Raw genomic sequence first — 12,804 nt, forward strand, 5'->3', positions numbered from 1 at the left:
ATACCCAATATAATTTTAGACCCTGAATCTCCTATTCTGGTCCCTCCTTTCTTCTCCTCCTCCTCACACCCTTGCTTTGTACATTGCCAGTCTTTTAAAAGATTCAGTCTCTTGGTAACTTCCAGCTCACAGAAGTCTGCCACCATCTGCCAGCTGCTTGGGAAGAAACCGCCCCCAAAAAAATCCTACTCCCTTGTTCCCAATATTATAATGTTATCACTTTACTTTTCTTACCACGTTTTTGAAATAAAGCTCCTTTTCTGCCTTCAAATCCCTTAATAATACTCTGAACCATTTTCTGTAACTGTTTGTACTTGGGCTGCAGCACAGATATGTTAGCATCACAACCTCCTTTTGAAACTCCTGTTCCTAGACTGACCTCCTGTCTCAAAAAATTTCCCATCAAGTTCAAGACTTCCAAACAAAATCTCTTCTCTTCCTTAAACATCTCAAATTCTTTTCCTATCTTTGCAGCTAACTGCAGGACAGCCACGTTTATATGAAAGACAATATTATGTTGTATTAATTACACAGTAAATAAATGAATAGCTCTTATTTCATGGTATGCATTGCAGATGCACTTGAAATAAAGTCACACAGCAAATGACTAAAGTCACCTACTAAAAATGCTTCTTAAATTATTCTAATGAGCTTTTCAATTTTATCCTGTAGCCAACAGTTTGTAATGTTAAAAGCAACTGTTAAGAGCAATGTTATCAAAGCAGCAATCAAAGTAGTACAGAGAGGATTTTTAATTAAAAGTGAAGATACTAGCAAGATACGACAGTCCTTTAAGAAAATGCACAACTTGAAGTTCAATTATCTGTTAAAAAAAAAAATGATCTAGGCGTCTTCCAAAGATCTTTAGCTATAAAGCTAGGACCACTTCTTAATATACTGGAGTACATTTGAGTAGAAAATTTGAGGATGTGATCAAGCATGACTCCAAAACATAGTAAAAACTTCAGTCTGTTAAATTATCACATTTTTGTCTTTGTTTCTGGTACAGTTTTGTTTTCTGAAGAAGTGCAGGCTTTTTTTTTTTTTTTGAGACACACACACAGGCAAGATGACTGGATATTTATTATGGAAACTGATATTAATCAAGCCAAGTCCTAGCATCATAAGAACTTTTCTTCTTAAGAAGGATGAAGACTCCTCATTATATGAAACATCACCAGCAGTAAAATTAACCTGACAGTTTTTTTGGCATTCCTGACCCTGGCCCCAGCCTAATAAAAGCACATATAATTGAATAGGCTTTGCTGAAATGAGAGGAAAGAATGTTTTAAAGACAGTAGAGAATCTGATTAGATAAACTTATGGAAAGGGTTCACAGTAGTAAGGTCTTGTTGGAAAGAATCCTGAGCAAAATCATGGGAGTGTTACTTAGAATAAGGAGCAAGAGACATTATTACTGAAGCAGGGATTCAGAGCAAAATTATGCAGCATGTCTCAGAATTAGTGTGTAAGAGGTTAGCACTCAAGCAGCATTTTATTAGATTTATACTTCGTCAAATGTTTCATTTGCTCACCACACTCTTCAACTGCTATGTTTTGTTCTGAAGCCTTGGGTGCCTCTGTAGCAGTGGTACCACTTCCACATCCACCTACAATATCCCTGCTAGTCACGATTAAACTGGGATGAACTTGGCTTGCAGCTGAGGTTGCGGCTTTGTGCCCAACTTCAGATGGTTTAAGTTTGATTTGAGCCTGTCCAGATTCATTTAAATCATAAGTTAAGAGCTTCTCCTCCAAGGAAGAGCCTAGATAAACAGCAGGAGGAATTTGTATTTGGTTATTTGTATGCATTTGGATTCTTCTCCCATATCCAACTCCCACTCCCTCAAAGTCACAAACTCCTATCAAGTGCCAATCTTAACGGCTGATTCCCTGGAGTACTACCAATCATTGCTCAGGATAACAGTACAACTAGGATTAAACACCCTCTTCTATGACCTGACCCACCTCTGCAGTTACTGCTGTTAAAGGACAAGAAACAAGATAACCAACAGAACAGGGAATGCATAGAAATCTCTCTCAGCATTATGAGCACTTCTACCTCACAGCAAGATGAAGGACTAAGCATTTGATCCAGTGCCAACTTAAATCTACAGGAGTCCTTAATTCTACCAGGCATCAAATGCACCCCTACAAAAGGAATATGTAGTCAAGCATCATGTTAGCATAACAACCCCATTTATGCCCATCTCACCTTTCCTCCAACCCTCCTATTCTATACATTCATGAAAAAAGGCCCCAACACACAGGAAGCTCTACACTTAGTTGTCTAATGAACGGTACCATGCCATGCTATTTAACTTCTCTTAGGCCCACACAAAACTTCTTTTTGTATGCGCTAGTGTGCAGCTCTCTGCCCCAGGAAAAGGAAATAGATCATTCAAGATCATAGAAACTTGGTCCCACATGAGAAAAATAAATTATTGCAAATTAAGAAGAGGTTACACACAAAAAAAATCAACTCAAATCATCTCTTGGAAGTCTACTTTTGTGAGAAAAAATATTATTAGGATTTAATGTAAATCTATTTCAAGGTATCTATTTATTACCTGTATGTGAATTTTATTCAACTGTATTACAAGCCTGAGTTTAACAGCATCATTGGTAACTTTTCCATGTAAATACCACCTTCAATTGTAGAGATAATGAAGATGTAATGAGTTACCTGTTTTATGGGTATTGAGTGAAGATGAAGAGGTAGAGAAATAAGGAACCTGCCCAATGGTACCATGCAGGACGGATGACACTGGAAGCTGGACTGAAGGGAGAAGTTGGACCACAGCCTTTTCTGAAAGCAGCTGCCCACCCTCAGTGGTAGGCTGGAAAGACTGAAAAGGCTGGGAAGAGAGTTGAGGCACCAGTGTTGGGGCTTCAACGGGCCCTTGTATAAAGTCACTAAATTCGTCATCATCAAGAAAAGCAGAGGGTTGAAAGACAGTTACAGTAGGATGGGATGGTGAGGGGTGATCTGTAAATGGAATGAACAAACACACACACACACACGCACACAATGGAAAGTCATGAGGAAAAGGAACTACTGGGTTGAAAAACAAGGGAAACAATGTCTAAAAGTGGCAATTCTTAAATGTGCATAGTGGCTGAAGAGAATCGGGAATATCAACAAAACCATTTGATCAAAAAAGGAGAAGAATATTCACTACACTGTCAACTACAGTACTGATGCACAAGGTAAAATTATACTGCCATTTTCCACTATAAACCCCCTTTTCCAGGTCTTTATAACGTGGATATAAAGGGCTGAAATGTGAGACTTTTACAAGCCCATACTAGTAAATATAAATTGAAGGGAATTATTAAAGTTTAAAACTAGTGGTATCAAATACACTTAGCAGGGAACTAGGAGTTGGGTTCTACCCTTATTCTGCCACTGGCTTGTTACTACATTTTAGGCAAGTCATTTAAACCCCGAGTGTCTAGGACTACTCACTTTCATAAAGTACACTGTTCTAATTAAATAGAAAGTGCTATATAAGCGCAAAGTACATTTTAAAAAGTGCGACAGTCACCAGGTTCTTCTTTCAGGACAAGATTTTAAGCAAGTAGTGCTTTTGTTTGCCCATGTTGAAAAAGCTTAAGGGGACCTAACCTTTAGAATAAAACAGCAGTTCCAGAGAATAGCATGTTTCTGGATCAAACTAAGAGACAGAACACACTCATACATATATACATACATATACATATACATACACACACACACAAAAAACCCTTCACAGAGCGTGGCCTATGAAATAAATATTTATTTCATAGGCCATGCTCCGTGAAGGTCAGACACTAAGTAAAATACAACATGTCTTTTGTTGCCTGTATTTACATATATTTTAGCCTAAACAGTTATCCCCCCATGGTTCCATTTCGATGCTGCTTAATAGTACAGCTAACACAAACAATTCCAGCAAACCTAATTTTCAAGAAGCAGGTCATGCATTATTCCACACACAGCATACCTATACTAGATAGGGCACCTCCAATCCCCTAGCCCATCTTGTGTCCCCTAACATATAAGTTTCTAGTTCCATATTATTCAAGCTAACTAAAAGCTGGTCTTTAATTAAAAACCTAGGCACCCAATTTTTACCAGTCTCATCAAGCAGTCTTTTAAGGCAGCCTTCAATCATGTATTTTGTAATAGTTTTCTGCTTAGCTAAAGGAAAACCTCCACAGGGGTCAAAATGGAGGTGCATTAAAACACACTAAAGGCTGCTTTTGAACAAGTTGCCTCAGGAGAAAAAATTAAAGAGGGGGGGAGGGGGGCGAATTACAGGAGGCTGCAAGCGTGCTTTTCAGAAATGATTCACCATAATGGCACCACTTCATTTCACAATGCTGTCTGCACTGGTGGATGGTTCCTTAAAATGTCCTGACCATTAAGAAATAGCAGCAAAGCTTCATGGTCATTGGTTCAATGGGGGAATTTTTGTGGAAAGGTAATTTCACAGGAGTAAAATGGTCTGCTTTTTGGGGGGGAATGACATTATTCTCTTCCATCCATGGACTTTGTTTAAACCTTGTATTATGCACTGCTGAATATCAAAATGCTCACATCAGAATTTCAAATCCTGTATTTTTAATACTTTGCATTAGGTTATTGAACTAGTCTAGACTGTCTGCAGTTTAAAAAAACCAAAACAAAACAAAATCCTGTTTCCTAAGTGTGGATTATTGTGACTACCTTATTTATCTCAAGGACTTCATGTTCAAGAACACCATTAATCCCTTTAACCAGAGTTTTAAGTTTCAACAGAAAGCTATTGTATATAATATATTTTGATTTTTTCATTTAATATAATAGTAGTTTGTCTGTCATCTCTTCCCTACAATGATTTCCAATTCTCCTAATTGACTTACCATGCCATGACCCAGATGCGTTGCAGCAACCTACAAGCTCAGTAAATATGAAATGCGCTTGTTGTTATTCTACTATACCTCCCATGAGAACTTGGAACTCTCTATATTCTTATCCTGTTGTTTGAAATTAGGTCTGACTAGAACAGATGTGACAGATCTCATAGGTGCAGATACAGAACAAACCGATGATCCTTTTTTCCACCCTTATCACTGGTTTATCTATTTGGGCTAATCAACTTCGTTCAGATTCATGCTATCACCTTTTGCTGCTGCTGTAGTAAGATAGTGCTTTGCCAAAGAGAGTATAGTATTCCTTAACAAAAAAGGCCTCATATGTCCTGTGTTGATGTTCTATACAAGTTACTGTAAATCCACGTGTGTCCAGAACAGCCACTTTTAAAAAAAAACAAAACGTGCCAGTCTGCATTCTGCTCCTAGAACACTTGTGGAAAGTCACAAGATGTTAATGTTGAAAATGAATCTCCACTCATATGGACAGTTTCCTACTGGTCCAACAGTCAGTTGTTCTTCGATGAACTTGCAAGCAATTTCAAGATCTACAAAAAACAGCAGTCACAAAGACACAGCGAGGCTAAATTTCATCTGAGGACAAGCTAGCCAAATGAAGCTTCATTTCAAGGAGAACTAAGGACTCAGAAACCTTGCAACTATTTTTCCCCCTATTTGGAGAGAATCTTTTCTATCAAAGTGCTAACAGAGTCATTCCTCAGAAGAGGGACTCAAAAAAAAAAAAAAAATCTTTTAAATTTTGCCACACCTTGAGAACTGCATCCGTGTACACTATTATAGAATCCTGAAATAATTTACAAATGTTTTGATAATGCTTAACACTTACATAGCACTTTCCAACATCAAAAGCACTCTACAAACACTAATTAGTTCTTTGGTTAAAAAAAAAAAAAAAAAGAAACTCAGCTATAACATGTAGAACAGCAACATACAAAAGGAAGGTAGCAGGTTTTACAGCTCAGTCTTGGCACTCATTTATGTGAGACTTTATATTAAAGATTTAATTTAAAAATACCAAAATTTTTATAATCTATAAAACCGTAGCTTTCGCTCATATGCTTTACAACGCATAATGCATCTGCCATGAAACCTCAGCTCACCAAAAAATCATAGATAAACATTGATTCAGCTCACACCATCAAAATACAAAAGACCTCCTTGAAATATGTTTCCTCAGACAGGAAGCAGCATAACACTGTAGCATTATTTTTAGTTGGAAAAAAAAATACCTGGCTTTTTGGGATGTGATGCTGGGGTGGGGTGCATTTTAGCATCTCTGGAAAACCCATCTAAGTTTCCTTTAATGGCTTCCAAAGCATCATCTCGGCTCTTCTCACCTGCCTGAAACATGATATGACAGATACTTTTTAAAAAGGAATCACACGGTATTCTTTCAACATTCACTCCTCTTTATTCTGAAGAAATAGCAGGATTTGTTTTTAAAAAAAATCTAGTTTAAGTTCCACGTTCTCCAGAAAGCATAACACAAACTCCTTTACTTAAAACAGAATTTGTTCAACATTATGGCAGCAAAGGTTCTTCTTCCACAGAAATCTTCATGTGCTTTTACAGGAATGACGAGACAACAAGCCTAAACTCTGAAATCCTCTGCTTAACAAGAATCATTTTATTCACTAAAAAAGAAAAACAACTTGAGAGCAGAGTCAACTAACAAATGCACTGAACAATTAATTATAGAAGGCTAACTTGTTCCCAAACAACATACATGGGGTTGATTACTTATTTTTTCCAGGGCACATCTTCACATTCATTAATGCACTGTACTGTATTACAAACACATTAGATTAGTACCTGTAATAACAGGTACAAATTTAATGTGCTGCAATTGGCACTACTACGCATTAGCACAGATGAGCACTGTGTGTGTGACATTTAATGTCGCTTAGACTAATCTACTGCACATTAGCAGGGTTTTTGCCAGCTCCACTAATACGCAGTAGAATTAATCCAATGGGCATCAAGTGTCTTGTGTAAATGCAACCCAAGAGTGGAGAATTCATTATGCGACACCAAAAGTCTTGTTTTGTTTACACAGCATCAATAGTGTGCAGAGTTAAGTGCATCAGATATTTTCTAGGCAGACAAGTTTCTTTTAGTTGGTCTAATAAAAGATATCAGATTTACCCAAACAGTTGGAAAAATTCTTCTTTGCAAGCTTTCGGGTACAAACACCCTTCTTCAAATATTTTCTAGGAGTTTGATACAAAGGCTATTGAATTTAGTAACTCACATTGATTTCAACAGGTTTATGATTAGGTTAGGAAGTGTATACATAGGAAGAATTTACTTCTGCCCTAATACATGAAAGCCATCCTTTTTAAAAAACATTACTCAGGGTGTACCTTCGGTTTTACACTGCTTAGGAGTCTCAACTTTTGTTTCTGCTCTTCAAATTGGCGCCGTTTTCTTTCTTCTTCCAAGAATTTTTGCTGGTGCTCAAATCTTTTCCTAAAGCAAAATATCAAACATGCTAAATAAGCACAGTGATGACAATTTTTATGCTCACCTTGTGAGAGATCTTCTGGGTTTCACAGGTCTTCCCTTTTTAATTTAAATGCTCTGGAGCACGCTTCTCTCCCGTCTCATGAAATGGGTAAAAATAAAATCGCCAACCAAAACCAAACAGCAACAAAACCCAACTATGATCCACTGTATACAAGGTATACATATCAGACACAATGAAATGGTCTCCAATAGCTTTGGAGTTCTTTTAAAGAATCCTAATGGGTTTTGAAGAAAAATTCTCTAAGAGGATGGTAGATTATGACACTGAACTAGTTGGCAAATGCCTCCCCAATGCCAGAAGTAGGAAAGCCTCACTTACTGTTGTTCTTCTGCAAATTGTTTCTGCATGTCAGGCGTGTATTGTGGAGCAGCTGGACGCATTCCTAAGAAAGGAGCCTGTCCCATGTAAGGCATTCCAGTTGCTGACATGGGTCCTAGGGGCATGCCACCCTATAACAATAACATAAATCTAATATGAAGCTCTGATTTTATGTACAGAGGCATAAGTATCTGGCATCTGCACTGTACCAGGCTTGGAGCTAACTGGAGGCCATGAAATTAGAGCATCACCTCTGAATTTGGGCAATGGATCACCATGGACAGCCTAGATGCTGCAGGAAAAAGAGATGGTTATTGGGTAGGTGGCACTTTTTGTCAGTATGGAGCCAATGGCCCTACTTCAGATTTGAGAGCATGCTGGTCTTTTGGAGAAATTAAGTCATGATCCAGACTAAGTGATTTACAAATCCATGAAAACTCTCTCAAGAGTGAAGTGCCCTGTCCCACACAGTCTCCCCTCTTCCCCCATTATTAACTGTTTTATTCTTTCCTTCCCATCATAAATGATAGTGTGCGTCTCTGCTGTCTTAAAATACACAATGCCAGCAGTGCCTGCACATTGCACTGGGGGTATAAAATAATTCCTAGACACACAGTATGAATAAAGTTTGTCAGTTACTTTGGGAATTCAGCTGGGTGGAAAGAACATATAAATACAGGCACATGTGATTGCATAATAATTACAGATCATAGAATCAGAGAGAAGTAGGGCTGAAAAGGACCTCACCACAGATCAGCTAGTGTTACCCCCTGCCTGAGGCAGGATCATCCTTATCCAAACCCGTGGAGAAAAAAAATTCCCTAATGTTTTCACTGCCTTGGCAAATTTATATACATCTGGCAGTGTGAGGAAATGTTTTCCTTCTTTAAACATCATGCCAGTATTTTATACTTATTCCACTAACCAGTTCCAGAACTATTATATTTTCAATTGAAACAAACATTCATTGGTTATTGAAGATTAACATGAAAATACTGGTTACACACACAGATGGTTGTCTAACACATTTTCAATTAGATCACACCAACAACGCTTGCTCACAGTTTACTATACTCAGCAAAACTGTTTTCTAAACATAATGTTTATTTAGGTAACTGAAGCGTTTTAGATGTCTACGTTTTAAGCCATCCCACAAACCTAATATTTTATTAGAGATTTAATCTCAACAACATTTTAAAACATTCTAGGGTGATGTGGTCCTTCTTAGCCCTAGTGCTCAAGCTTAGAAAGTGTTGCCAGTATAATTAAGAGCAAGGGAAGAAAAGCATACCACTAACCAACATAAATACATTGGCAAAACTCTTACTGTAGATGCAAATATACTAGCAAAAACAACAACAAAAAACCCACCCCTTTTTGCCAGTATAGCTTCTTCCATGTGGAGTAGTAGTACAAGATGTTAGCCATAAAAAGAGTTCTGCTGTTATACTCTGCATGCATGCTTGGAGGTTTGCTGGTCTGAGCATACTGGTACAGTTATAACCAGCAAACCCTTCCTAGTATAAGCAAGGCCTTAAATGAAGCTCTTGCTATTACCATTAGTGTCACATTCAAGACAAAATAAAGCTAGAGCAGTAAATTGCTTTTATCCTCTTAATCTATTTTTAACCAGCTGCTACAAAAAACATCTTTCCACTGAAGTTCTGTAAACCTCACTATCCATCACATTAATCCACTGCAAACAAAATCAAAAAAATATCGTTAAAAGGACTGGCAAAAAAAAAAAAATTAAATTCAGTTAGATAAATTCAGTCGTGTACTTTTGATTAAGTGTTGATATTGTTAGTACGGCTAAGCCATTGAAGATTTATATATAATGAATGCTAAAGGCCGGTACTATTTTCTCCAAAAATAAGCAAAATCAGAGTTTTAAATTCCTCACATTATGGCTTACGTCATGCTGTAATCTTACTTCTCAGCAACTGACTATATAAAATGTATTTATTCTTCACATGTAATGGGAAAAAAACCCTGAGAGGATTATGAGCAGTTATGTAGAAGGAAAGTTATTACACTATGCAAAAAGAGAGAGAAATTAAAGACAAAACCACAGGGAGAACAACAATTTAAAAAATTGATAAGACAGAGGAAATTAAGCTTAAATAAATTACCAAAATAATTGCTGCTTTTTGAGCAAGGAAAACTTTCATGAATTTATAAACCACTATATCTCTTTACTGTATTCCACAGATAGCCACCATACATAATGGAGAGAGAAAAAAAAAAAATCAGAACTCATTGCATTTCCCATGACTGCCAATATAATAAACACAACCAATGAAGCTTTCCATAAAGAACTCACTTAAAATACTGCATAATATACAGCTTTGACAGAAGGTGACTAGATAAGAATAAACACACTGAAAGGGAAGAAGGAAGAATGAAACAAAAGAAAGGTTAAAATGCAAAAAGGAGCATGCTGTGCGAGTTCTAGATCATAACAACTACTTAAGGACGCAGCACTACTACTAATGGTTAAACCTTGCTATGGGCACCGTCAGAATTACCTAACAAGAGGGCTGATTTTACAGTTTGCTGACAGATTTGTTTCCATGACTGCTCAGTGCCTTATTTCTTCCTGAAGGAAGGGTCTCCGTGTTTAGAACAATAATACGTACAAGTAGCAAGACTCCAGGTTGTAATAATGTGGAGTACCCAATAATATCAGAGTTATTCTAAATGTTACTAATATTGTTCTTCCCCCCTGTACTCTGCTAGTTTCCTCGCTACAGCAGTGAGTAATGCATGCCAAACTCCCACCATCTCCCTCAATCCCCATTATATTAAATATAGATAATAGCAGTCTTTTCTGCCCAAGTACAGGGGGGCTGGACCCGATGATCATGTGTGGTCCCTTCCAGCCCCTAACATCTATAAATTATCCAGATCACAGTGAAACTTGCACAGTTCCATAAACATTAGGAAAATTATAAAATATTTTCACAGAGATTGTGCTGCCAATGCAATTTATAAAGTCAGCAGGCTAGGAGTTATATTCCACCTCTTTACTCTCAGGTCACATCCTAGAATCACAGAATCACAAAGTTGGAAGGACCTCAAGGGTGTAATCCTGCTGGTGTAATCCCCTGCACAAATGTAGTATCCTGAGATTAACTGCAGCTATAACAGGGTCCAAGACACTTTCTCGGCGAACATAGGTGGCTGCCAATATACACACACACACACACAGTCAGGAATCCACTTCATTTCCCATCTACAGAAGCAAAATGTTACCTCACATACCTGCATGGTCATAGGTCCAGGAGACATCTGAGAGCCATAATTCATTCCCATCATGCCTGGCATATTGGACTGCATGACAGACATCATTGGAAAACCTTGCTGTTGCATGGGAATCAAACCTAGACAAACACATTAATACTAATTAAAGTTCCTGATCTGTTTGAAAGCCTTTCCTCAAATAGCACAAGCAGTAACAGACACACAGCATACGGGGATGTTCGCATTTTAAGGAAAGAAATATTATAGAGAATCCTCAGAAATTAGGCAAAGGAACCCTTCACTCATACTAATCATTCTTTAAAAGAACCCTGAGGGTTTCTTCCCTTTGATTTTTTGGACTATAATTTCCAAAAATAATTGCTCTAAATAGCCAGAGTGACTTGTGCTCATCTGTCTCCAGAACCCTCCTGAAGAGGTTATTCAGATAATAGTCTTTAAAAGGCAAAGATTTTACATTCTCAGTTGGCTGGACAATTTGCATGTATGCACGGGTAGTTAATCCAGAAAACTAGTTTATCTTGTCAAAATATCTTTGAATCACGGTTGATTTAGACAAGCCAGACAGCTGCTTATTAAGTCATTGAATAAAACAAAAGGAATTAACGGGGAGATGTTATAAAATGAGATTACATTATCTTGGCAGACACGGGCCAATTCTAGACACATTCACTAGCAGCACTCCTGCAAAACAATTAACTGTACATAATTTTCTTTTACAAGAAACAACTGCTTCTGGAAACACCAGTAAAACTTCAGCTTGCCATTCTGAAGTTAATCAGTGTTTAGCAAATGGAATTTTCTTATAAAAGTTTCTCTAGCCCTCCTTCATTTTTAATTATTTAAATATAGTAGTATGGAATAAAAAATGAGAAAAAAGGGGATTAAGGTCAAGGCTTAGGTGTCTTATTAATATTTTGTATTTATGTCATGCTTTTTATCCAAGGATCTCACACCCTTGCAACACCTACAATACAGGTATACCAACTGATATATTTAAATCCAGAACAAGGAAAAAGCAGACTCTGTGACAGATTCAGGACTCCATAGCCTTGCTCCAACCTACTGGAACATCCCCCACCCCCAATAAGTTAAATGGGAAAACTGCAAACAAAGATATATGATTCAGCTTAGCAATACGATTGAAGAGGGATAAAGGTAAAAAACATAACCAGCAGACAGGCTTATTCTTCACAATATTACGGTTCAAGAGAGAACACAAAATTACTGTACATGTGATACAAGATGTTTAGCATGAACTTTCATGCAAAGAAAGGGGCACAAAGGTGTCCACCATCTGAAGTTGATTCATACCTTGAGGAGGGCCAATGCTGCCTGCTACAGGGAACATGAAGCTGGAAAAGAAACCAAAAGAACATGTATGAGTCAACAACTTCATAATTCAATACAGTATTTGAGCAATTATCCAAATATAAGGAATACAAAAGCTGTGCCACGTCATCAGTTCCTGCTGTGGTACAATAACACAAACTGTGCCATTCACCTGGCTGATAAAGTCCATACAAATTGCAGCAAATTAAATCAACCAGGGTGGCCGCCTCCTATACAACGACATGGACAATTGCTACTGATGGGCGTCAGGAAGGATTCTCTTGACTTAATCCTGAAGAGAGCTCCAAAGGAGGACCAAAATGGTTTTGAGGCATCTACATGACCAATGGGAATGTTTTCAGCATCATTTTGTGTTGGGTCAACCGTGGGTGAATTTCTTGGTACAGGCAAACAAGGTTCCTTGGGTGAATTTCATATCTTTTATTAGA

The 12,804-nt window shown here is 37.6% G+C and overlaps 1 protein-coding gene across 8 annotated transcripts in view; it reads right to left on the reverse strand.

The window, feature by feature from the left end:
* The window catches only part of SYNRG (synergin gamma), a 123,443-nt gene extending 111,002 nt beyond the window's left edge, over nt 1-12,441 (reverse strand). For 5 of the 8 annotated variants that reach the window (XR_003095289.1, XR_003095287.1, XM_025210258.1 and 2 more), the window contains exons 1-7: nt 12,338-12,441; nt 11,027-11,145; nt 7,763-7,893; nt 7,281-7,386; nt 6,147-6,258; nt 2,687-2,989; nt 1,536-1,766 (exon numbers count right to left, since the gene is read on the reverse strand). Coding sequence is in view for 6 of the 8 variants with exons in the window: in XM_025210258.1 (XP_025066043.1) it covers nt 1,536-1,766; nt 2,687-2,989; nt 6,147-6,258; nt 7,281-7,386; nt 7,763-7,893; nt 11,027-11,145; nt 12,338-12,422 (1,087 nt within the window). In the remaining 2 variants the exon portion in view is untranslated. The remainder of the gene's footprint in view (nt 1-1,535; nt 1,767-2,686; nt 2,990-6,146; nt 6,259-7,280; nt 7,387-7,762; nt 7,894-11,026; nt 11,146-12,337) is intronic. The other 3 variants (XM_025210285.1, XM_014522675.2, XM_014522666.2) reach the window with 2 other exon arrangements.
* Nucleotides 12,442-12,804: the final 363 nt, after the last annotated feature.

Source organism: Alligator sinensis, unplaced genomic scaffold (genome assembly GCF_000455745.1).
Source record: "Alligator sinensis unplaced genomic scaffold, ASM45574v1 scaffold118_1, whole genome shotgun sequence".
Classification (NCBI taxonomy): Eukaryota; Metazoa; Chordata; order Crocodylia; family Alligatoridae; genus Alligator; species Alligator sinensis.